This window comes from Ictidomys tridecemlineatus, chromosome 1 (assembly GCF_052094955.1).
Source record: "Ictidomys tridecemlineatus isolate mIctTri1 chromosome 1, mIctTri1.hap1, whole genome shotgun sequence".
Taxonomy (NCBI): Eukaryota; Metazoa; Chordata; class Mammalia; order Rodentia; family Sciuridae; genus Ictidomys; species Ictidomys tridecemlineatus.
In genome coordinates, this window is record NC_135477.1 from 110,192,197 (window position 1) to 110,220,075 (window position 27,879).

At 33.7% G+C, this 27,879-nt stretch overlaps 1 protein-coding gene across 2 annotated transcripts in view; it reads right to left on the reverse strand.

The window, feature by feature from the left end:
• The window catches only part of LOC101976998 (uncharacterized), a 120,882-nt gene that overhangs the window by 83,404 nt on the left and 9,599 nt on the right, over window positions 1-27,879 (reverse strand). For both annotated transcript variants that reach the window (XM_078045264.1, XM_021726877.3), the window contains exons 2-5: window positions 26,643-26,734; window positions 22,436-24,775; window positions 15,983-16,174; window positions 3,283-3,450 (exon numbers count right to left, since the gene is read on the reverse strand). In XM_078045264.1, the coding sequence (XP_077901390.1) occupies window positions 3,283-3,450; window positions 15,983-16,174; window positions 22,436-24,775; window positions 26,643-26,734 (2,792 nt within the window). The remainder of the gene's footprint in view (window positions 1-3,282; window positions 3,451-15,982; window positions 16,175-22,435; window positions 24,776-26,642; window positions 26,735-27,879) is intronic.

Below are 27,879 nucleotides of genomic sequence, written 5' to 3' on the forward strand. Positions count from 1 at the left end.
TCCTGCTTCCTCTGGGTTACTCTCTTGATACTATCTTGTGCTTTTGACAGATTGATTACCCAACAGATATTTGTTTAATGGAGTATTTTTACTGTGTTGATTCAAATCAAATTATGTTTGTTATTTTACTTTCGTATGGCATGAGACTGTTAAGCTAGCTATTGCTTTCAAGGTAGTGTTTCTTTCTTTTCAGTTTTTCAATCAGGCAAATTGAATGTCAACAATGTGTATGAAAAAATAAACAATTCAATAAAATCTTGAAATGGTGAACTGTAGAGCTCTCCTGTGGGAGAAGAGACAATCAAAATGTTTTGTAGCATGTTCCCCTCCCATTCAGAAGACAATTTTCTCATATTTTAAAATGAATAGTCCTGGTTTCCCTTGTCACTGTCTAGTAGAAAATCTACAAGTACTGCACAACTGCAGAAAAGCCACAAATGAATATTATTGTTGTTTCAGAGACTGTTTGGCACATCATCAATAATTTATCCCCCCAGATAATATCTCCTTAGAATCATATTGCTAGATGTAAAAATTCAAACAAAGGGCAAATATTTCCACAAATATAGCAAAACTGGTATACTAAACACACCCTAAAATTTTCACATAGTGATATGGTCTTTGTCTATTTATTCAACTCAAAAGAATTCTTTCAGGAAATTCAGGATAGGATTATTTATTTTTAAATTATAAATTTTATTTTATGAAATTCATTTTGGTAGATATAAATTAATATTGTAATATGCTTAAAATTTTATCTGGTTAATGAGGATATTTTCAGTTCAAAAATTATCTATTTGCCCTCAACTAATTTTTCTTAATTTCCATCTTCTTTTATTGGTCTCTTGGTACCACATAGTTATGAACATAGGTCTCTGACACATATAACACTTGAAGTATTAGTAATAATAAGAAAAGATAACAAGGATATTCTTGAACTGAGGTTCAGTCCAATAAATTGTATCATGAGCTCACTTGCAAAATTTAAATATATTTTTGTACATACACAGAGACACATATATACATACGTATGCATATATGCATGTGTACCAATATATTTATATGCTCACACTAAAAAATCAGTCCCATTTGTTTTCTTTTACCCAAGCAAATGATACCAAATTAAGTAAAATGCTGTTCTTTGATAGATACGAACAATAGTAGAAATTACAATAATTGTATTTTTTATATGCATTATACATCAGGTTTTAGCTAAAATACTATGAGGGTAGAAGTTATATCTTCCTCCTCTTTATGTTCTTTGGTTTCTGCCACAAACAAAAATTTCATAAATATTTGATAATTTACTGAATTTGTAATACAATATTAATTATGTATATTTTACATATAAATGTATGTGAATATGCATAAACATGTATGTGAATACGTATATATTTATAGTTGTCATTGAACTATACTTGTAATAAAATTAAAAGAAATTAAAGGGGGAGATGGAAATAGCTAAAATAAATAGAAAGAGCCCATTATAATTTTCACATATATAACTTTATTTTATATTTTTATAATGCTGAGATAGGCAGAAGGATAATATTTTTTCCAAGATCACATAGGTGATAATTATTCAATAGTACTTATTGTATTGTACTTATAGTATTTTTAATTATTTATTTTACAAATGCACATTGGTTTCCCATGATGAAGCAGATACTGTTCTGGGACCTTGGCCTATACCAATGAACAAACAAATAGAGGTCCTGACCTGAAGATCTGACCTTCAGTTAGTGTTCTTTCTCTATATTTAACTCAAATAAAAGATAAAGAAAATTTACTGGTTTTTTTTAAGGCTACTCTTAGATCCCCATCATCCACCTTTGGTTATTATTGTGTTTGTTCTGATTTATTTAATTTTTAATATTCTTATTTTATTCAGGTAAGAACACTTGACATTAGATTTCCCCTCTCAAATTTTTAGATGTGCAATCCATTCATCTCACTTAACTGCAACTTTATGCCTCAACCCCTCTCTTGATTTTCACAAACTCCACTCTGAATACTTTTGGATTTAGAGTCTCATGTTTACTTTTCAGTGAGTGGCTAAGCATAAATTGTTTATGATTTGATATGAATGTAAGTAAATATTCTAAATATGCAAATGACAAACCTTGTATTCTCTTAGGCATGTATATGAAAACTCATTTAGATATACAACTTCTCCTCATTAAAACTCTCCATTGTTAAATTTCATAGTATTTATAAGAAGAAAACCAAGAAAGGCTCTATTTTACTCTACAGGTAAGACAAATGACATTATACATAATATATACATATGTCCATGTATTACATCTTATCTGTATAATTGGAGGTAAGATGAAACTGAGCACATGATGATGCCTGTACTAAATGAAGTATGTGCCATTTTGTAGAATTTGTCATATTCTAAAACCTGTCATTTCTCTCTATGTATCTTTGACAACTCCTCCCAGGGCCTTGACCATAGTAGGCATGATGTTTATTAAATATGTTATTTTAAAATATTCTTTTTTGCCTGGATCTTTGCTTTTGTCCAGTTGTTTATTCATCAAGGTTATTTGTAACAACAAAATAGAAACTTACAGAATATCTGCACCCTGAATATTGAAAATTGTAATTCAGGTGTAAGTTGCTTTTTTTTTATAAATCACAAGCTATTATTGCAATAGAGAAATATATACAGTTATTAATTTTTAATTTACTAAAATTTATCTCAAAATATCATGGAACATTAATATTAATGAAATCTTCAAAAAATTAAAATGCTTACATTATCAATTAAAGGTATAATTATTGAATACTCATTATCAAATGTAAAAAGCAGGCTGTAAGATATGTTTCAAAATAAAAATAAATACATGATAGTAGTATTAGATGTGTATTTCATGTATTTTTAAGAACAGGGCCACACGAATGTATAATAAAAAATGTAGAAACAATAAAACAGTTATCTAGAGGAGTTGGAATAAGAAGTGACAATTTATCACTTCTTTATACTTTTTAGTAGATATTTTAAAATTAATAAGTCCTTTTTAAGCAAGGATAAAAATAAACTCTTTATTCTGAGTATATTGATCTTTATTCCAACTGTAGAATTACTTTCCTGTTTGAATAAGCATTTAAGACAGTTTTAGAAAACCCAATATTAAGAAATGTGTTGTGTATGATACATTCTTTTGTTCATCAAACTCTCCCCTCAGTTTTCCAGTTTGGTGACTGCAGAGATTTACCTGGAGTCTAGCTACAGGTTCTATAAGGCTCACCCATCTTGCTATGATTGTAGATTCTTACCAGCTACTGGTCGTGGTTTTTTACTAAGACATCTAGGACTGTCTTCAGGATTCCCATCGTCGCCTCGGAAAACCCACGCTGCTGAGTGAAAATTCTCTGTGTAGAAACCTTTTTCTTCAGTATCCACTCGAAAGCCAAAATCCAAAGAACGACCGTCTTCTGAGGTGACTGAGGAACAGAAAAGATAACATCAATTATACTCTGGTGAGAAAGAAGGTCCAACACACTGAGGGTCAGGATGAGAAAGTGAATACACAGAAGAAAAGTCTGTATTAATAAAGAGTGTTATGCTTGAAAATAGGTAGCTAAATTTCCTGGAGAGTTCTCTTGGGATGAATTTATATAGACAAAAATACCATAAATCAAAACAAGTATTGCTTCAGGACTTGAGGCATGGGAGTCTGTGCCTTAGAGCTAGCACTATGAATTATTTTGTGAAGGAAAAGTATGGAAGATTTATTATATAAGGTATATTAATATTTAGAGGTGAAGATGAAAATCCTCAAGACTTGGAATTATCTTGGAGTCCCTTTGAATAATCTTGGAGTCTATTTGAAAGTCCTTTTCAAAGTACCAAGCATAAGGAAAAGGATTATTAAGTGTAAATTTTTAAAAATCTCTACTGTTTCTGTGCTTGAAGAAAGCACTGCAAAATGTCAATTCTTAGCAAAGTCATTCTGTTCTTACATGAAGAGAAAAGCATAAAAGGGAGCATAGAAAGTTCCATCTCACTGTTTTTCACAGCAATTTAGGGCTCTCTCTCTCCTCTTTCTCCTGTGTAGGAGTGTCTTGGATAGTGTGGAGGGCTGCATCATTTACAGAAATGAGAGGGTGTTCTATATTGCCTCCCAAGTACTTTCTTTTTTCTGTGACTTAACACAACTTTATTTCCTTTTGTGGGGGTATTTGTTGTTGGGTTTTTTTTGGTACTTTTAAAAAATTATTTTATGTAGATATATATAATATTGGCTTCATTTTGACGTAATTTAATGGAGCATAATATAATTTGCTCCAATTTTAGTCTCCAGTACTTCCTTTTTCCTTCCTTCCTTCCTCCGTCTGTTCCCTTTTGTCTACTCTACTGATTTGTCCTATTTATATAGTTTTTAAAATTAGTGCATTATGGATATACATAAAGGTGAAATTCAGGGCTGGGGATGTGGCTCAAGTGGTAGCGCGCTTGCCTGGCATGTGTGCGGCCCGGGTTCAATCCTCAGCACCACATACAAACAAAGATGTTGTGTCCGCTGAAAACTAAAAAATAAATATTAAAATTCTCTCTCTCTCTCTTTCTCTCTCTCTCTCTCAAAAAATGGTGAAATTCACTGTAGTATATTCATATATACTATATATATAAATTTGATCAGATTCATTTCACCATTCTTTCCTTTTCCTGTCCCCTCATCCCTTCTGGCCAATCCCCTTCCTCTTTTTCTCTATTCCACTGATCTCTCTTCTATTTTCATGGAATACCCCAACCCTCAATTGTTTTTTCTTATTTCAGTTTAACTTTTATATATGAGAGAAAACACTCTTCCCTTGACTCTCTGGGTCTGGCTTATTTCACTTAGCATCATGTCCTCTGGTTCCATCCATTTACTGGAAAATACAGTAATTTCATTCTTTATGACTGAGTAAAACTCCATTGTTGATTTATACTACAATTTCTTTTACCTATTGGTGGGCATCTGGGCTGGTTACATATTGGCTATTGTGAATTGTGCTCCTATAAACATTGAAGTTTTTAGGCTGTATCACAGTACTATGATGGTTTTAGTTCTTTTAGATAAATACCAAGAAATGGAATAGCTGGGTCATATGGGGGTTCCATTTTTTTTTAAAGAATATCCAAGATGCTTTCCAGAATGGTTGTACTAATTTACAGTCCTACAAATGTTGTACAAGTGTAACTTTTCCCCACATCTTCACCAACATTTATTGTTATTTGCTTTCTTGATAATTGCTATTCTGACTGGGGTGAGATGAAATCTCAATGCAATTTTGATTTGCATTTCCCTTATTTTTAGAGATGCTGAATGTTTTTGCATATTCCATTTAGGTAAAGTCAAACCTTAAGCTGTTTCAAGTGGGAAGACTCAAGAACTACCACTTCATAACCAAAATACGACTTCAAGAAAAGCGTAAGTCATTTACTTGTATTCAAGTACATGGACAGGATGGGGTAATCATTTTTGCAATCTGTTCTTTGTAATCATTTTTAAATTATATTATTCAAAGTCATCAACTATATTCACAAAGATGTGCTGTTCCCAGCTCTATCTTTAAAGTCAGCTCTGCAGCAGCAGAAATGGAGAGCCCATGACAGCATAGGATAATTTATCCCCCAGAGAGCTTGCAGTTAGCTCTGCTCCTGGCCATTCCTAGTAGAATGAACTCCATGTATAAGGTTCAAACCAAGTTTAACACAAAACATGTCAGCTTCTGTGAAACTTGAGTCAGCTCTATAAAAATTGCATCGAAGGGTCCATGCCAGCAAAGGGCCCATCCAGCTGGGGAGGCCAACTGTGGATCAGTTATATAAAGCCTCTGGGAAGGATGCGTTATCTGCTTCCAACTGGGTTTTTCCTGGAGTATCATTCTTAATGGTTCTTGTTCTTACCTCTACAATTATACCTCTGCTTTCTTAGTACCAGACTGATAAAAGAATGTATTAGTCATTGTCCTGATACATAGATAAATGCACTGAGATTTTATCTCACTTCAGTTAGAATGGCAATTATCAAGAATTTCAAGCAACAATAAATTTTGGTGAAGATGTGGGGGAAAAGGTACACTCAGACATTGCTGATGGGACTGCAAATTAGTGCAACCACTATGGAAAGCAGTTTGGAGATTCCTCAGAAAACTTGGAATTCATCCACCATTTGACCCAGTTATCCCACTCCTCAGTTTATATCCAAAGAACTTAAAATCAGCATACGACAGTGATGCAGCCACATCAATGAATATAACAGCTTAATTCACAATAATTTTATGGAATATTAGCCATAAAAAGGAATGAAATTATGGCGCATTTGCTGGTAAATGGATGGAACTGGAGAGGATCATACTAAGCAAAATAAGCCAATCCCCCAAAACCAAATACTTAATGTTTTCTCTGATATGCAGATGGTAATTTCAAAATAAGGGAGTGGGTAGGGGAGATTAGAAGTAGTTTAGACGAAGAGGAGTGAAGAGAAGGGGGAAGGGGAACAGGAAAGATAGTATAATAAATTGGACATTACTATCCTATGTGCATATATGATTATACAACCAATAATTCTACATCATGTACAAGCAGAAGAATGAGAAGTTATACTCTCATTTTGACATGTAAAATATGTCAAAATACATTCTACTATCATGCATAAAACTAATTAGAACAAATAAAAATTGCAACTAGATTCCCAACACATACATTTGGTTAACTTGTGTAGTAATTGTCAAAGGTGGTGTACTGAGAAAGTATGCAAGAACAGTTTTCTGCAGACAGACAAGAACAAATTGTTAATATCTTTTAACCCCAAATATCTTTAATGCTTGTTACTGTATTTTTAATTTTGTATTCCAAATGAGACTGCACTAGTCATTTGACAGTTTGAGTGGTTTCAAATATATTCATTCATTCATTAAATTGAACTGGTTTAAAATAAATGTTCTTTCATGAGCAAGGTATAGTTTTGTGTGCAATAGGGATAGATTGATGAGCAATTCAGGCTCATGATGTTGTAAACAAGTTAGAAGAACAAGAAAGAGATTCTGACTGAGAGGTAAAATTAAAGAAAGAATATCATTAGACTGGACCTGGTGGAGTGAGTAGACTTTCTATGGGAAGAGAGGGTGGGAGAGAGGCAGATAAACATGTATGGACAAGTGGCCTGCAGTGGGAGAACAGGTGAAGTTTAAGCATCTGTATTTTGAAGCCCAAAAGGCGAAATCTGGAACTTTTTGAGTACCAATATAGCACCACAAGTGGAAATTCCATATCTGATGTTTTGTGAGACGTCACAGTCAAAACACAGGTGTACTAAAAATATTATGTAAAATTGCCTTCAGACTGTATTGTATATGAAACATAAATTAAATTTTTGTTCAGAAATGGATCTCATCCCAAGATCTCATTATGCATATGAAAATATTAACAAAAAAACAAATTCTGAAATAATTCTGATCCCAGGCATTTCAGTGAGGGATCCTCAACTTGTAAGATAGGTCATGTTGGTTGAAAAATTAAATTATAGTGTATGGGAAAATAAAAGGCAATGACATAAAGTTGGATACTACACTTGATGTTTGTCAAATGGCCAAGAAGCAATGTAACAATAAAGTCAGAATGTAAATGAAATGATAAATTTATGGGGCATATTGTTTATTGGAATGAAAATTGTAAAAACTTCAGAACAGAATACCGTAAATCAGGATATAGGATGCATTCTTCCACAGATACTATTTCATAACCCTTCAATACTTTTTTGCTTTCAATTGTTGATTAAGTCTGAGTATAATGTTTGATGTTAGAAAGTAGAGAAAGCAAACCAAAAATTATAGTAATTTATTGACTTACATTTCTCAGCTTTAAGGTTAAATCAAAGTTTTTTGCTAAAATAATACTTGCTAAAGTTACAGAAGGGCTAAACGATTTTGAAGTGTCAAAGCATCTCTTGTTTGATTTATTTCCTATATGCTTGGCCTTAAAAATTCAGTAACATTTTAACATTATGAATATAACTTACAGAGATTTCTGGGCCCATTGATTTATTATTTTTTCCCTCAGCTATAGCTGTCCACGATGGATATGCAATCATCTCCCTATCATGAAAAGGGCTGAGGGTGGGTCTTTAAATTATAGTGATCTTTGTTTTTATTGGTATGCATGAGTCTGTTAAAACAGCTCACTGTTTTACAAACAGATTGGATTATGTGGATGAACAGTTCTCTATCCATTCAGTTACCAAAACATAGCTAATCAACATACTCTTACATAAACTGAGACATAAAATTTGTGTTAAAATCTAATGAAGCAGCAAGCCACACACCTGCTGCAAACTTATAGCTGCTAGATTTCTCAACATCTGCCCCTTGAGTCAAATAGAAAATAGTTTGAATATTCCTTTGGCACAAAAATTTTGCCACTAAAATTAGGTGTGCTTGATGAGCCTTTTAATAAATGAAATTTTAAAATACAATGAATTCTTGAATATGCTTGATATTATGGAAATTGCATTTGAACACTTGTCCTAAAAATTGTAAACACTTCCTTTTTAATTTTAAGTTTTTGACTTAAGAATAAAAAATATAAAATGTACAATCTGGTTCTAAGTGTCTTTAGGCATTCTTAAACTTCTTTCATTGTATTGCATTATTTGAAGATAATAAAAAATGTAGATGTGAGACCCTGTTTGGACTTTTCCAGAGAGAGACCAGGATTAGATTTGGAGAGTCCAATCAGATGCAGTGGATTCTGTTTAAGAATGGATTCTGTTTAACATGGATTCTGGTCTAGCTGTCCAATTTGAAGCTCAGCTGCACCACTAATAATAGCTGAGTGATCTTAGATAAGTCACTTATCCTTTCTATGACTCAGAACCTTATTTACTAAAATCTGGATGAAAATATGGTACTTAACTCATAATGCTACTGGGAGAAACAATAAGGTAAGAAATAATAAACAGCTTACAATAGCTCTGTAAGCACATTTTAATTGTTAGTTTTTAGCATTAAGACTTGGAGTTGTTTTTCTTTTTTCCCTTCCTCCTATCTCTCCCTTGATTTCTTCCTCCATTCTTTCCTTCCTTTTTCCCTTTTTTTTCTCAATGGCAATTAATATTTGGAAAATATACTTCCATAATAATTTTAATAGCTGAGTTAAATAAAGTATCACTATCAAGTGTCCTCACATGATTAGATCCAAATTCTTGCCACATCTGTTCATGATATTGGAGCCATTTGAGATTACAAAATTCAGAGCTCCATTTTGCAGGCCCTTCCCTCTTCCATTTATTGCCTTCCAGTTATTTACCTAGTGTGCCTTAGTCAGCATTCCCCACAGCCTAGATGGATTGATCAACTGTGTCCATACACATAAATATGTCATTCCTAATGTCTTTTCCAGCTATTATATAGGAAGTCAGAGATGAGTGAGATTAACAGAGTGAAAAACACCAGCTGTAATGATGCTCGATAAAGCTGTCAGGTTTTAAGTCATGGATTAGTAGCATATCCTGACTCTATAAACAAGATAAAATTTAAACCACACATTAAACAATGCTAGCCCTAGCAGCTCTTGGTAAATTGCAGTCTCTACTGAAAAGTTTCCAAAGAAATAACAACATGCTTTCAGTGTGTCAGTGGCTTGGATAAACTGAAAAATGGAAATGGCAGACCGATCAATTCTCTTGAGTCTAATGTGAAACAAATTGTCAATATTAAGTTTTCATTCAAAACAGAATTCATCCAAAAGAAAACACAAGCATTGTTTTAATAAATGATTATTCTAGTTTGGCACAAAATTTAAATGTGTATAAATTATACAGCTGATTGCTGTGTTATTTCAAGTAGAGTGCTGGTAAATGTTTTAAGTGTTCCAAAAGGAAAACAACTCCTAATTTGCAGTGTTTGCCAGTTTCCATTGTATAAATACTCCCACCATGACCAATTTCAAGCTACCAACCTGCTGTTGCTGAACTGCAGTGTTAGAAAAATGTGCCCAGTGGCTTTTGGGAGCCACTGAGAGCTGGCTCCAGTACACCTGATTATTCTTTTTCTCAAGAAATGCATAGCAGACTTGAATGTCTAAGAGCACTAGTGGTGAAAGATTTGTCCATAAAACAATGGCTAAAGTAGACTAGTACTGAGTCCAGATAGCTGAAGGACACACTGGACTGAAAAGTACTGCACCTTTTCTTTATAATACATGAAGATCATCCATAGTTAATCAAATTAATCAAATTTTCCATTTGAATTTCTTAGTTTTGTTAGATAGAAGTAAGTTCTAGTGTGCTATCACACAGAAGGATGATTATAGTTTTAGCAATAAATTGTGTATATTTTAAAAATTTAGAAGAAAGGATTTTAATGTTTTGGCTATAAATAAATGACAAATGTTTAAGGAAGTAGATATGTTTAACCTGATTAAAACATTACACAGTATATACATGTATCAAAACATCACACAAATATGTACAATTTTTTATGTTTTTATGTATCCTTCCTTAAAATAAACTTAGTTAAAAAATTGTTCCAGGTAATAGTGGAAGGTATATGTAATAAATTCAAATTATTAATATAGAAATAAAATTATCATATTAATTTTGTATGATTATTTACATTAATAACTATTTACATTAATGATCAATATAAAATTTTGTTTCTGTTTTTCATATTTATAACCACATTGTTCATCCCTCAGTTTCCTTACACTTAGTTCTTCAGATGGGTAGATGCTGATTAATGTTGGTCAATTGCAGAACACCTCAATAATTTTGGTTATACAGGTTTCAATTAAAACTGCAGTTGAATATTTCTTCAATATAAAAGAGAGAAATTTTAAGGTCTAAAGAAAAACAGAAACCAGTGAATATTGGAATTACAAGGGAAACCATGCTGTGAATGTGACCCCTCATATTGCTTAGGTGCCCTCGAAATAGAAATACATAATGAAACTTCAAATTGTTTACATAGTGTAAACCCTCTCCATGTTTCTCCTTTGATGTCTTGGGAAATCCTATATTCCTTACTTTTAATTTTGTGTGATATAGTCTTGCAGGACCTAGAAACATAGAATCAATGTCAATTAATATAGCAGTTGCATACATAATACAAGATTTGTATTCGTACATGAAGAGAAATAATATGTTCAAAGATAGAAAGTCTATCAGACACAAAACCAAAAAAATAAGAAGGGCGGTTCAAGATCATGGCTCTCTAGAGATTATCATCCTAAGTGAAATAAGCCAATCCCAAAGAACCGAAGTCTGAATGTTTTCTCTGGTATGTGAATGGTAATTCACAATAAGGGGCGGGGGTCTAGAAAAAAATAGATGTACTTTGGATTAGATTGAGGAGAGTGAAGAAGGGGAAGGGATATGGGGGTAAGAATGATAGTAGAATGAATTGCACATTATTACCCTATGTGCATATATGATTACACAACTGGTGTAACTCTATATCATGTACAACCAGAAGAATGAGAAGTTATGCTCTTTTGTTGTATGATGTATCAAAATGCATTCTACTGTCATGTATAACTAATTACAACATTTGAAAAAAAAAGATTTTCATTGCTCTCTGGAAAATCCAGTTTGGTGCATCAGTCTTAATAAAATGTCAGGTATTTATTTAGAGAAGATTAGAGTACACTGAGAACAAAACTTCCATCTCATTATTTGGACACTGAAAACATAAACCTCCTACTATCATATGTCTTCCTTTCTTAATTAGTGTGACCTTATTCCACAGGCTAAGCACAATTTTGCTCTTCCAAGAGACTGGTGACAGGTAAACACTTTATTATAGGAACTTAAAAAAAAAGTCATCAACTTTTCAGGGAAAAGGACCAACAAATAGTTTATTCTCTTAGATTCTTTGAAATCTTTAAAAGCCTTGCCTTACCATTTCCACTAGTCTTAAACTGTTAATTCATGACCCTGACTCAATTCTAATGAACCTCTCATATTGAAACACCTACATTAAATCAAGTTTTTAATTCTTATTGAAATCCAACTTTGCCTATTTCACTCTGAGGCATTATCAAAGCTCTGTTGAGTGGATGACCCTTTTCTCTGTAGGCAGTAAGCGTTTGTGTCTTATTGATAGATGTTTTGGTGATACTTGATGGCATGGCATTCAACAGCAACAGAGAAGAGTACTGGTGCATCATAGGGTCATGGCATGAAAAAGATGGTACACTCGAATGAATATCTGAGGTGAATTTAATAAAAACACTATTCAAAAGTGTGGACAGGATTTAAGGAAATCAAATGTCATAGTCTTGAGAATAAGAAGAGTTCGTCTAAGACAAAAATGATAGGGGAAGGAGCAGGTAGCTTTACCACAACACAGAGCCATTGAAGACAGTGTGAAGAGGGTCACTCTATGGGAGTGTGGCTTTAGAGTCAGCCAGCCTTTGGCATCTTACAGGGAGAGATCAGGAGCAATTTTTCCAAGACCTCACCCTCTTCACTCCCTCTAGGCCCCTGCTGATCTCCCTCATTAGAACTCAACAGAAAGTCAGGCAGGCCTTTGATATAGGTCAAAGAGATGAGACTCCTGGGCCAGAGAAAAAGGTAAGAAGGGCAGAAAAGAAATCCAGAGGGGTAAATAGAAGCAATTCTCAGAGATGATTTTTAGACAGTGGAACAAGGATAGATCACAGTGTCCTATTTTGATAGAAATGCTAGAAAAACATATGTGTGGGTAAGTCCTAATTCCTGCAGTCTTTTATGAATACTATAATAAGTTTGATTACACATATTTAGAAGCAAGAGTGGCAACTGAATTTTTATGCATAATAAAGGAAAGAGGTATTTCAAAATCCAGCAAAATATCAAACAGGAGATAAATGTTTTGGAGATAGAGGTTGTGTATACGTGTGTGTGTGTGTGTGTGTGTGTGTGTGTGTGTGTGTGTGTGGTGTTTTATAAGATCTAAAGATGGGTTTAAAAATAAGAAGGAATTCTCATTATTCCACAAATTGGCAATACCTGAAATCCATAATCAGAGTGTGCATTTGAGGAAATAATTGATAGAATAATTAGATTAAAACTTTATATAAAATAATGTTCTCAAAGGTATAAGAATTAAACAATAAAAACTTCAGAACAGCATAGAGATTTTTTAAATTAGAAATGAAATTGCTCAAATTTTTAAAGTTAAAAAAAATAGGTTAAAGAGCAGGGAGGACTTAGATGAGGAGTGAATTACTAAATTGAATGATAGAGCTAAGGAATTCTCTCATTACAGAAAAAAAAAGAAAAGAGAAAGAAAGAAAGAAAAAGATGAGGAGATGTACAAAGGAAAAATTAAGGCACATGGAAAATAAATGCAAAAGTTAATGACCAGCGGAAGGGAGTGCAAGTAGGACACATAAAAGAGGAGAAAACGAAGTGAATATTTGAAAAAAATCTCTGGGAATTTAAAGAAATATATGAAAAAAATGAATGAATTATGAACATGTGAGATCCCATGGAATGCCAAACAGGAGACAGATATTTAAACTACACACCCTGGGTGCATAGAAAAATTTTAGAAAACCAAGAGTAAAGAGAAACCCTTAAAAGATACTAAAAACAAAAAAAATGTGTATTGATGACAAAAGTTGTAAGAATCAGATTGGACTTAGACTTCTCATTAGCACCATAGTTAGAGGACAACAATGAGCTAGTTTCTTTCATAATTTGAACCTAGAATTCTACATCAAACTATGCCAAGCTATCCCTTATAATTAAGATGGAAGTGAATACATTTTCAGATATATAAGGATCCAGCTCATTTCCCACAGAATTTCCCTGAAAATGTTATTAGAAGAATTATTATAACAAGAAGAAATATAAAGTAAATTTTGTTTGAAGTAATTAATACAAAAAGCAATGATGAGGAAAAGTTAATGAAATATCTAATTTATTATTAAAATATTTTAAAAAATTTGTACCAAATTCTAGAATATAAATACAACAGTTGATAAGGGGCTGGTAGGCTGGTAGTAGAAAGACATGAATATTAGAACAAATGTGAAGCAGTATGGTTATTTTATTGGAAGTCTAACAAAAAAAGGTATATTCTCCAGGAATGTATTTAATGGTATATGGATAATAAATGACACTAAAAGAACCTTACATTGAAGTAAATTTGAAAATAAAAATTTAGGATTTCAGATCCTGGGGAGTTCTTGCTGCCAAATAAGAAGGAACTAGGAAAAAAACCAGACATTGATCAAGGGAAAAGAATATAAAGTCTCAGGGCAAAATAGAACATTCAACTTACATTCCTCATTGCTCACATGTGCTGATAATGATAGAGCACAATGTTTGGTTATTTAAAATAATTGTAATTGTTCCCCCTACATTTTCAGCTCTAGCCTGTGCCAACACTTCAACTTCTTGATAAGTTCTACCACTACCTTCATGAACTATACTGGTGTCATCACATCAGCCTGTCTGTAAGTCAGGACCTAGGACACTCACTACTGCTTTTTCTTGAAGTCATTCTCTGTATCACAATTCTGTTCTGTCTTTTTTATCCCTTCCTCTTCCCTCCCTCCTTCCTTCCATCCCTTCCTTCCTACCTCTTTCTTGTGTAACTAAATGAACTAATCCCTCTTTATTTTTTTTCAATGTGGATTTTCACTTGAGTTGAGTTTTCTCAATGATGTTCTATCTTCCATTGTCGTTTACTATTGATTCAGAGACTGAAGAATCCACTGATTTTAAAAGCAGTCTGTCAATAGCAAGAGAAACAGTATCTCACTAAAATGCACATCCATTTAAAGATATTTATCATTTCAGAAATGTTAACAGAAGAAAATGTGTTACTTACTTTTTTATTTGTTCTAGTTAGTTATACATGACAGTAGACTGCACTTTGATACATCATACATAAATGGAGTATAATTTCTAATTCTTCTGGTTGTACATGATGTAGAATCCCACTGGTCATGTACATAGGGTAATAATGTCTGATTCATTCTACTATCCTTTCTGTCCCCATATCCCTTCCCCTCCTTTCACTCACCTCTACCTAATTTTAAGTAATACTATTATTCCCTAAGTGCTGCCTGCCATTGTGAATCAGCACTTAAGAGAAAACATCTGGCCTTTGTTTTTTTTTTAGGGTTGGCTTATTTTGCTTAGCATGATATTCTCCAGCTCCATCTATTTACCAGCAAAGGCCATAATTTCATTCTTCTTTAAGGCTGAGTAATATTCTATTTTGAGTGTGTGTGTGTGTGTGTTTGTGTGTGCTTATCTCACATTTTCTTATCCATTCATGTGTTGAAGGGCAACTTGGTTCCATAGTTTAGTTATTGTGAGTTGAGCTGCTATAAACATTGATGTGGCTGTGTCATTGTAATGTGCTGATTTTAAGTCCTTTGGGTATAAACCAAGCAATGGAGTAGCTGATGGTGGTTCTATTCCAAGTTTTCTGAGGAAATCTCCATACTGCTTTCCATAATGGTTACATCAATTTGCATTCCCACCAGCAATGTATAAGTATACATTTCCCCCACATCCTCACCAAAATTTATTGATGCTTGTATTCTGACTGGAGTGAGATCAAGTCTTACAGTAGTTTTGATTTGCATTACCACATGCACCTCAGATAGAACATTAAACTTGTTACTTATAATCAAATGTGTTTATCTTATCCTTTTGCAGTATACATACTTTGTAAACCAATACAAATTCCTTGAAGTAAGACACACATTTAATTTCATAAAAAACCCTATAGATGGCTTTTTTCCTACAAAGAGAAAATGTGCCTTAGCAGGCAGTTGTACTTTCTAAAGAAGATAATTTACAAAGGAAGGATTACTTAATGGATAACAGAGAGTTGATTATTCCACAAATGCCATTCATATTAAAACTTATAATCACCATGTTCAAACAGTAGTTTATGTTTGCAGATAAAAGCAACTGGATGGGGGAGTCTGGTCAAGATTCAGTAAACTGTTGCCTTTGCTGAGGACAAGGAGCTGACTACTCACTGGATCCTTCAGTGATGTTGCTGGTGAATGAGCTCCCTCCTGTTGAATTACATCTTCTGCCTTCTCTGAATTGCTGCCTCCTTCTGGCCCACTGGTCTATTGCTTCTTCCTGGGAACCATCACTGGCTCTTCCACCTCTTAAAGCCGACTCCTGGGAAAACTTTCCCAGGCTACTGATTTCCAAATTCTGATCTAGATTAAACCACATAGAGTATGAAAGTTAGACAATATTTCAAGATAAAATGTGAAACAGAATCACAGTAGATCAGAACTAAAACATTTAATTTCTTTATGATTCATTTACTAAACTTGTATAACAGAGAGAGGGAGAGAGAGAGGGAAAAATGCATACTACGCAGCTTAAAAAAATAGACTTACATTGGAAAAGGGCAGATCACCAAACTTTGCTTTAGGTATATTCAATTCAACAGAGTATCAACAATTCTATACTAATTACCATGGAGGGGCAAAGTACAATTTATAAAATGTATATGCTAAATTGTCAATAAGAAGATAGTATTACCTGAATTAGTTAAATTACAAGCCAGGACAATGAGTTAACTGCTGAACTCTAGTACTTATTGTTTGAATTCTATTAATCATGTTACTTTTCCTGCTGTGTATGTTAGTTCAAAATGATGAAAAGAAAAATTCATAAATATGTGAAGGCATTGTTAACTTTACATTTGTATAAATAACAACTTGAGATACTTTATACAGTTACAAACTATTGATATTTTTCATCACAAACAAAGATACTGTGTACTATAAGAAGGATAAAAATTCAAATAAATGACCACAATACAGTCAACTTTAAAATGAAAACTGAAAAAGCACAATAAAAAGAAAACCAAATAGGAGAACACATAATACCTATAAAGATATTTTATATATTAGAACTTGTTAAAACTTCACGTGATTTTACAACATAGATTTTAAAAGAGGCCAACTCTAGACCTTTACTTTTACTTTGTTCCTAGCAGCAAATGAGTGTTACAATTTGGTCTCTGTAAAAATGAAATTTATTAATATAAAAATTTGTTCTAAGAACTATTTAAATGATAAATGGGATAGACATTAAATAAATAGCATTCTTTATTTATATATATGATTGTTAAGGATTTGCTTTTATTACAATTTAAATTCATTTGTCAGGGCTAAACAGAGCTAAACAGATGGAAATGGGAAAGGATCATTATTGAATTTACCTAGTTTTCCATAACTTTGTTGTTGACTCTTATCTCTTTCTTGGGAAAAGAAAGAATGACAGCAAAACTGCCTTTCTTCTGTAATTTTTAGTTCTTTCTTCATTTTAATTTTTGTTGTACTGGTTATTAGGACCTTAACAATGAACAAGAAAACTTTCACTCTCTGGAATATTACAGTACTGGATCTTTTAAAAATGTTACAAAATGACCACCAGGTATTTTTTCCCAAAGTTGCTTCAAGTTATGCCATTTGTTAAGATTAAGAGCTCATGATGACAATGAAGGTGTCCATGAAAGGGAGTATTTTCTAATATCAAATATTGTTGGGGGAAAAAGAAGTCTTATGAGCCTAGGGAATGGTGTGTGATATAGATCTTTGCTTGTGATGACAGATATCAATAAAATACCTTATGCATTGCATATAAGGGAAATCTCCCTCTAGGACTTTCTTATACACTAAAATTAGGAGAAAGTATATGCCCTATAGTATGTTTTGAAATGTAAGTTGAGAATTTCTGAACAACTTACAAAGTATAAACATCACTGCTGTTGTCCAGCTTGGGAATTTTAAATGTTTTGTACAGAACATAGATGTGATATGGTCCAACCACCCTCTACAGCTCAAAACACTTCTACAAAATTTCTACCAAGTAGTCATTCAGTCTAAGCTTAAATACTTCCTAGACTCAAACTTATTATGTGTGAGTCAGCCTAATCCTTGTATACTAAAACTTGTTAGGAAGGTTTTGCAATTTGCATTGAGTCTATACCTCAATAATTTTCATTCACTTGTGTGTCTATTCCTGATTCCATGAATACGCTGTAGATTTTTTGAGCCTTGGAATCAGGCAATTTTCTGGGGCTGGAATGCAGGGACTTAAGTCTCTTGAGGGGCTCTGTTAAAATATGCACTGTCACTTTGTGTTTTTTAAAAAACACAAGAGTTTTATTAAGTGCTATTGTTGAAGATATGTGTCTCTTCAAAATTCCTACTTTGGAACCTAAGAACAAATGTGGTAGTATTAAGAGATGGGGCATTTAGATAATGAACTCTGGGGCTTTGACCTCATGAATGGTATTGATATCCTTTGAAAGAACTAAAGGGGACTAGTTAGGATTTTTATACCCTCTGCCTTCTGCCATGGGAGGAAAGCAACAGGGTTTCATCTTGGTAGCAGCAAGAATATTCACCAGATGCCAAATGCTGACACTGTAATCTTGAATTTGTCAGCTTCCAGAACCATAAGAAATAAATTATGTAATCACTGACATTTTGCTATAGCAGCATGAATGGACAAGTATGAGTGTAAAGGTGGAAGCTACTACCTTAAAAGCCAGAAGAAGGCACAGGAAGTGTGTGAGAAGACCAAGAAAAAGATGCAAATCTGGGAGGAGCCCTGCTGGAGGAAACCACAAGCACTGCAGCTGGACCAGGCACCTGTGTTTGTGCATGGACCAAGAAATGTTGAAATATGCACATGTATGGAGAGATCCCAGTTTCACCCTGTCAATCTGTTGAATATTATCCTAACATTTATAGGCTTCTGCAAGGAAAAGAGTAATTTTCATTTCATCTTTTTATTCTTTTTTATTGTAAATCTTTTTTTAAAAAAATTATTTATTTATTTTTATTTATATAAGATCCCAAACTTTTTTTTTTTTTTTAAAGAGAGAGTGAGAGAGGGGAGAGAGAGAGAGAGAGAGAGAATTTTTAATATTTATTTTTTAGTTCTCGGCAGACACAACATCTTTGTTGGTATGTGGTGCTGAGGATCGAACCCGGGCCGCACGCATGCCAGGCGAGCGCGCTACCGCTTGAGCCACATCCCCAGCCCCCAAACTTTTTTGATCTGTAGTCTTTTACATCTTTTTGCTTCAGTATGGGCTCTTGGAATTGCTCCTTTAAAAAAAATATTTTTAGTTGTAGATGGACAGAATACCTTTATTTTATGTGGTACTGAGGATCAAACCCAGTGCCTCACATCTGTGAAGCAAGTACTCCACCACTGAGCCACAACCCAGCCCCTGCAATTGTTCCTTTTAAGAGGTACAGGGCAATAAAATATCTTATTCATTGCATATAAGTTTTGTGTCATGTTACATATAAATACTCATTTAGTTATGAATATGTCTTATGCCATATAAAATGTCACCTAGTACTTCTTATTATCTGTCATTTTCTCATGGTTGCTTAGTTTTGGTTTCCTTATTAAAAATTTTTTATGATATAGAATTTCTATTTCTTTGGTTTAGATCTTATATTTCAATTAATTTAAAAATGAAAAAAAAATCAGTCCTTGAGCAAGTATTTTTTTTTTAATCCCACAAACACACAAGCAGAGGAAGAACGCAGTATTAAGTTATAATAGATTCAGAAGGAAATCCTTTCCTTAAGATTATGCTGGCTCTGTTGCCTCCTGCCACACCCCACACCTATCTCCTCTCATTTATCAAGTTCAGAGGTAGCATACTGTTTAATTTGCACTGTGTCTTCCAAATTTTATAGTATGGAGATTCACATGTGAAAAAATCCACATCTCCAGGTATCTTGAAAAGTCAGAAGGTCTGGATGCACTCTCATTTCCTTAGATCACTGTTTTGCCAACATTCCTCACTTTCTCACACACAGCCTGTTTTACTCATTTACACTGCCTGTCTGACTCCTGTAGATAGTCTAGTTTGTAACTTGCAATCTAGTTAATTCCCAAATACAATACACGTTGGAAGACACAACATAAATATTACAGTCAGCACTCATGTCAGGGATTCTTAACCTGAGTTACAACATGGATAGATTCTGAAGAGTTAGAAAGCCTGTTTGAAAAGGTAGATGTAAGTTTGTGCCTATATCAAATTTATGATTTATGGTACAATAGCCCAAAGGTGTCCAGATTCTTCAAAGCAATTCACAGCCTGATAGGTTTATTCAGTCCTGACCTGAGGTAACAATAGTATACTTATAATTTTGTTCAATAAGATGAAAAGATACTCATAACTCTAGGAGAATCAAATACATGCAAACATTTATAGATTTATATATTTAAATAGTTTTTCCGAAAATATTTTAACTGCTGAATTTTTATCCTGCTGAGAGTACGTGTTTGTGTGTGGGTATATGTGTTTGCACATACACACAAGCGTAGGTATGTGAACAGGGAATTGCATAAAGAAACCTGATACAACTTCTCTGCATTTGTTCTACAATATATTCATTGAGTTTGTACACTACAGGACAGGCATTGTCTAATGCTGTGGCTATACCAATAATTAAAAGAGAAAAAATCCATGCCTTCATGAAGTTGACATTCTCATTGAAGAAAATAGAACATAAACAAAATAAACCAGTAAAATATACAGCATATTAGAAGGTGAAAGTACTATGTATGAAAGTAAAACATGGAAGAGGGATAGAGTTTGCCTGGGCTGGAACAAATCAAACTGAAATTTTAAACTCAATGGTCTGAGAAGGGCTTACTGAAATTGTGCTATGTGAGCAGAGAGACTGAACCTGTGGACATGTGGAGAAAGACTGGTCTAGGTAGTACATGCAAAGAGCCTGAGGTGGGATATTGGTTGGAAGGTTCTAGAAACCCAGGTAGGTCAATGTGGCTGAAACAGAATTACTAAGGGGAAGAGAAGTTAAAGATCAAGGGAGATAGCTGTAGGAACAACCTTTTGATGAACTATAGTTACACAGGGAACCAATGGCTGGAATTGTTTACCAAATGGGACAATTTCTAAGTTTTTTGAAGGGTTATCTCGGTTTTGGGTAGATTCTGGCTTGGACTATTGATTGTTTTAAGGAAATGCGTCTTGTTAGGAGAGAAAGCACAAGGATGAGCATGCCTCTGGATGAAAGAGTTGTTCAGAGAGATATTCATCCAGGTAAACACACAAGTACTCTTATTACATGCTTCTTTTTCAGTTCTCAATAACTAGGCACTGAAGCAAATGTTGGAATTGATGTCATTGATCCTGATATCTGGAGTTACATTGGCATTGGGAAACAGTAGCTGTGATAGATAATCTTTGCTTGAGGTTATTCATATCATGCAGGTGACTCAGAGGTTTTGCATTGTTTTAAATCATTTATTTGTTTACAAAACAAATTTCACATTTTATGCTAACATTTATGCAATTATGCTTTTTTATGTTTCTATTCTTAATAAAAATTTTAAAATTTTGATTAATCATTAACTCACAAATTTAGAAAAACAACAAAGAAAAGATAGCTTCTCCAATAAGTGTTAACATTCCAAATCTTATTTTTGAGCATTTGCAGAGTGTAATTGGTCAGTTAGCTTCCTTATTTACTTATTTATTTATTGGTGCTGAGGACTGAACTCAGGATCTTCTGTGTACCAGACAAGCACTCTGCCTCTGAACTATATCCTCAACCCCTGTTATCTGCAGCTTGGAAGGCAATTTTTACCCATTCAAGATGTATTTTAATTTACAATATGGAATAATGATAATAATAAATATAAAATAATTAGGACTCATTGAAAAAAACAAGGGTCTTTTATAAGGTGACAAAAGGAATATTGTGATGATCCAAGATTGAAAACAGACAGAGAGTATTATGTAATTAGAAAAGAGCTTCCATCTTAGCCCTTCTTGAGGACTGGAGAGCTTCTGGGTTCTATCAATGGTTTGAGCAGGGCCAGCCAAATGCACAAGGGAGACCAGAGGTCTCCTGGAAGTCAAAGGCCTCCTGGATGTCTCAGTTTGTATTAGCCCTGATTGTTTCTGGTTTTTGTCCTTTGCTTTAATTGCTATTCCACACTTCCTCCTGAGACATCTATAACTCTGTTTGTAATGCCACAGCAAGGTTTTAAAACAGTGCTTATTATAAACATATTCTTCCCATTCTTTTAAACATGCTTGGTTTGCAAGAAGGAACAATATGGTGGATTATTTAAGAGTGGCAAGAGGCTAACATTTCCTACAAATTGATCTGGCAATACATCAACTTCTTAAAGAGAAATTGATTTTTTTTAACTTTATATTAAACTCTAGCATTGGTGATTTTTCTATGCACTGTTTATGGGTGGAGTGGATTATAATGTAAAAAAAGCAAGCTGATATATGATTGTTCATGTACATATAACTCTATAATACTCTATCTTGGACAAAAAAAGAAAAAATCCCAAGCAATTAAAAAAAAACAAAAAACCTTACCCTTAAGACTTTCCAAGATTTAATAAAAATAATGAAAGTTAAAGATTCTGTATAGCCACTGTACCTTTCAACGCCTTTTGCTTCTGAGGAGACAGCAATATATCTATTTGATGATAGTAGTTTTCCTTTGAGTCATTTTTGTCCTCATCTCCTTCAGAATCTTGCCTTGTTAATGCAATTCTTTGGCACTCCCCTGGCTCCTGTTGAAAACTGGTTAATTCAAGGCTCTCTTTGTCTTGATTACCACTTTGGTCTGCATCACTGTTTAATGTTTTCTGTATAAGAAACAGCTTATCCGTCACACACACTTTGTAGCTGGACTCAGCAGTGTTTGGTGGAAAGTCCATTTTAAAACAGTTTTCATCATGATTCTCACTGGGTAGGTCTTCAAAACCTCGGTGGCATGCATTCATTATCACTGGTATTAGTTGGCATTTTTCTTTTTCAATATTCTCCAAAAAGCTGGGTGACTCTTTGGGGGTTCTCATTCCCAAGGGACAATTAGAATCAACTGTGTGTTCTTTATCATTTTGAGTAATTAATCTTTGCTCGAACTTATCAGTTATGAAGCTCATGACTGACACTTTTGTTCTGCTAGGAGCTACTGTCTCTGGATGATTTTTCTGGGCTTCTGTTTGATCCCATCCAACAGTGGTGTGGCTAATATTGTGAAGTGAATCCTCAACAGCTAGGCTGCTGCAGGATGCAGGGATGAGGGTTGGACTCTGTGTACTCTTTGTTTCCAGCAGTTGCTGTGTGTTTACACAAGAGTCACCATGTATAATGGCTTTTTTAATGTCTGTTTCAGTCATATCACCATGCTCTTTCTCATGGTCTATCACAAATTCAGCACAATGGTTAAAGGAAAATGTATGCCCAAGGGTATCTTTGGGTTCTAAATGTCTGGTGGCCAAGTGAGAAGGACTGAATGAGGTAGAAGACTTCAGAGCATTTTGACTGGAGGAGAAAGATTTAGAATTTGAGTTCTCACAGCTTTCTGTGGATGAAGTTTTGTTGCCTTTGCAATAGATACTAGTGGCCTTTTCTCCCAAAAGCTGAATGCTTAGAGAAGACAGAGAACAAAAGTCAGAGTCTGAGACATCTTGAATGGGAATGATGTTGGTAACGGTACTTAGCAAATGATTTGTTCCATCTGTGCTTTGCTGAGTATGTGACTCTGGTGTGATATTTTCTGGGACAGCAGAGTTGTTTTTTCTCTCTTTATCCACATCCTTAGGATCCTCAAAAGGTGTTTTACTTAAGTGTGTATTATTTAAACGTGTGGTCTTTAGAGTATCATGTGAAGTAGGAAGAATGTTTTTCTGAAGAGCATCAGCTCCAGAGAAATGTTTCTTCTTGGGGTTGTTCTGACAAATTTTAAAAGCCTTCTGCTGAAAGATGGCAGATTCTACCTCAGAATCATCTGAGACTGAAGATAGTGTATCAGACTTATTTTTTTCTCTTTTGGGAGTTGAGGTTAAAGAAACCAGAACTGTGTCAGAATTCTCCTTCTGAATGGTGCACTCAACAGGCGGAGAGGCCCCTGCACTCTGGTGCTTTTTTTCAAGCTGCTGCTTTTCAGGGTACTTAATATCAGATTGCAAAGGAGACCTGAAACTTTCTTTAGTGGTGAGATTGGAGGGAATGGTTCTGTATTTGGTTATTTTTCCCCTTCTTTTAGGATGAGTTATGTTAATTATTACATTCTGTTTCTTACTTATGTATTTAACCTTAATTTCTTTTCCTACAATGCCTACTTTCAGTGAGGGGCTCTCAGTTCTGGCAAGTTTCCCCTGTTTAGATGACACCTCAGGTTTTATTTTTTCTGCCAGTGTATTATTGTGTTTAGGAAAGCATCTCCTAAATGTGTAACATCTCCTAATAAATCTGGCAGAGAACGGCTGGTGACATGTTGGACATACCTTTTTTGTTGGGAACTGTGCTCCTGTTTTACAGAAAATGCTTTTCTTGATTTCTACTTGCACATTGAAAGCCCCACATTTCACTTCTGTAATAAATTTTCCGTTTTCTGCTTCACAGTTTTTTACTGTGCTTGGGAAATCCTGTAGTGTAATTTTTCCTGATAATGATTCTTCACCATCTTTAAACATGACCACCACCGGTAATGCTTTCTTTAGCTGGTGAGAGATGGCCAAAGAAGGATCATCATTTTCTTCCCCCCTACCTATTTTGCTGTCAGATGGAGGTTGTTTCTTTTCTTCAGGGAGAAAAGAGGGATTTTGCTTTCGGTTCACAGAAGCAGATGTATGCTCGTCTCTGTTTTCCTTAGATTTCCTTAATACACCAGTCTGATGAAATGCAGCTTTTGAGGTATCTCCTTCGACTTCCTTTTCAAGTTCTTCTGTATTTTTTTGGCATGCTTGACCAGAAGGCTGAGATGTACCTAAAAGAAGAAGAAGAAAAAAAAAAAAGAAAGAAAAAAAACCATTTAAACAAGATGAAACATAATGCATATCTTTTTATATCCTTTATATTCTTTTGTAGTGTAATTAATATTTTTCATCCATTTCTAGTGTGTCAATTTATTTTCCACAAAAGTTCAGTTCTAATAAGTATTTATTTTTAATTCTCAGAATAAATAATATCACCTGTTAGTTTTAGGAGATAATAATTTAATTAAGCTTTACTCAAAAACAACTTCCCAAAGTGGGTAAAGTGAAAATTTCAAAAGAAATGTATGCAAGTAATTTTTAAATGCAACTTCTTAATAAAGAGCAAGTTGCCATTATCAGGTATTTGAACATGGCATTATATGGAGTTCAGTATACAGGCTATACTGAACTCCATATAAATTATGATGGTGCCACTAATGAAGATGTGAGTAATGAGGATCAAAAAGAGCCAAGTATGGTTTCCAGGCAACCTTTCAAACATGTCTGACAGAATCCTTTGTCCCATGCCTTTTATGGGATATCATTATGAACTCCAATTCCTAGGACATCAACAGGTGAAGCAGGATAGATGTACTTCCTCTGCAATTGAGTTCCAATCGACAGAGGACATGTGAGAAGGGATCCTGGTATTACTACATCTTCTCATTTCCCAGGACAGAATAAGATTCTGGTTTTATTATACGGTGCAAGTCCTCCTAATTTCTAAGAGTTGGATCAAATAAAAAAAAAACACCTCTTTTCAGGTGGGGCCCAAAAATATGTAGAAACCAGCTTTGACTTCAGGACTGTCAGCCTGCAACTTGTGCTTCTCTGCTTTTTAAAGTTGAAATTGTGAGAAATTTGTGAAGCTGAAATCAAGGTACCTTATGTAAAACACAGTGGGGAAAAACAAAAAGATCTCACATTCTATTTTAAACATCTCAAGGAGGTTATTTATTAAGGAAAATAAAGAAGAATGGGCAACAAGTAAATAATGATGCCATAGAAATTGATAAACTAGGTGAGCAAAAGGTGATTCTTAATAATCTGATGAAGTTTAAAAATTAGAAACGATCATTTATAAATTTTATTTAAATGTTATCAAATTAAGCATAATTTTATATGTAGTTAAATATTTTGTATAAATACTTATGTAAGTATGCATACAGAGAGTAAATAAATAAATTCTCTTCAGCAGGAGAAGAAAAACATCAAGTATAATAGAATTTTTTGGAGAGTATAATCATTCCCATTTGTCTGTTTTCTAGTCTGACAGAAGGGCTTCTCTCTAGGTAAGTACTGAAACAATTTCTAGTGGGTCTGGTTATAATCTAAAAGTTGTAATGTGGAAGTCATGGGAGAAAAGACAGAGACAATTTCTCTAAAGTACATTTATGACAGAGCATGTCCATGATAACAGTTTATAAGCTGAAGGACTGCCTTCCAGAACTGGAGATTATAGTTCATTCTTAAAATAACACCTTTATGCCAAGAACAGTTCAAATATATATATTGAATATATATATTTTATAGCCCCCTTCAATTGACTATTCTTAATATATGCAAGCAAGAAGATAGAACTGAAAAAATAATATAAAGATGCACTGATGACAGACTCTAAGGTTGGTGGTCTTAATATTCTATGTCTCAATAAGTAAATATTTTTATTTAATTTTTATTATCACAACACCTAACATTAATAATTAATGCAGAATTGTATATATGATAACAATAGACCAAACTTTAAAATCATCCTATAATATTTATAAGTACTTTTCTTCCTATTTTATATTATAGACATCCCTGTGGTAAAGAACAAAATGCATAAAGTGGTAGTTAAACTTTTACATACTTACAAAAGCATCAAATGGAACTTACATACTGTGGTATTCAATGCTTTCTTTTTTTTATAGCCTCTTCTTCTTTTCCTTCTCATTTTGGAGAGCTGTAGATCTTCAGTTATCACTGCCCTTTGAAAACATACAATTTGAAATTATTTTTCATTCTAAATTTAGGTTTAATCAATTTACTGGCCAACTCAACTCATTTGTAACTTGTTACCATAGTATTTTTCTCTTTCCTATAGTATTCTCCTTTGAATACATTTAATTTTCATAATTATATTTTCCTTACTGTTTTGTTCTATCCCAGCTATCTAGTGTATTATCATATGCCATGTGAATATTTTACACACACACACACATACACACACACACATGAGCACACACACGAGCACACAAATTGGTAGACATTTAGAATTCAAATTATAAAATTATATGAAAATAATAATCATATTTTTAAATAATCATATTTTTATTTTCCATTTTTTCCTTATCCTAATAGAAGCATCTAAGTTTTTGTGAAGTTAATCTAAATTCAATATCATCAAATTTTTAGCCTTCCCAAGTTAAGTGCGATAGAAAGATGGTTTGCCTTTGTTGACATGTCATTACACATAGTAAATTTAAATATAAAATTGAATGCACACATTGACAGAGTTGGCAATTCTTGTAGAAGTCTCAATTAATTATTTACATTAATTGTGAAACAAAAATTTATATTCCCTGTTCATGATGTCTTAAGTAATAGAAAATGTTGGAGGAGGTATTTGGGGGAAGGCAGTCTCCTAACTTGGTAAGTAGGCATCTGCCTGTGCTTAGAACTCTGCCTGATTCTAATTGCATTAATTACTACTTTAAAATATTAAAGTATATGCAAAGATGCAAGAGGAATGGCTTCTTATGGAAGCAGTTTATTTTATGCCTTTGGACACCTCCGCTGAGCATCTTGGCTTGTTTTATGAGTAATTTAAATGAAATGGGGCTGATTTATGGCCAGTTTTAATAGAAATTTACTTAAATCCTTAACTCATTTGTCTACTCAACCCCCAACCCATGCCATAGGATACTATGATACATCTAGGATACATAGATATATTGATTTCAAATCCTTCATACTCCAGACTTTAAAAGATTCACAACTTGCTGACAATTCTTTTTCCTTAGGTCACGTTTCTCATATAGAGCAGTTTATACTCTTTTGGCATCTTCCAATTGTCCTTTCTTCTCTCTCCTTCAAGAGGCACAAGAAAGTCCATTAGGCTGACAAGACAGCA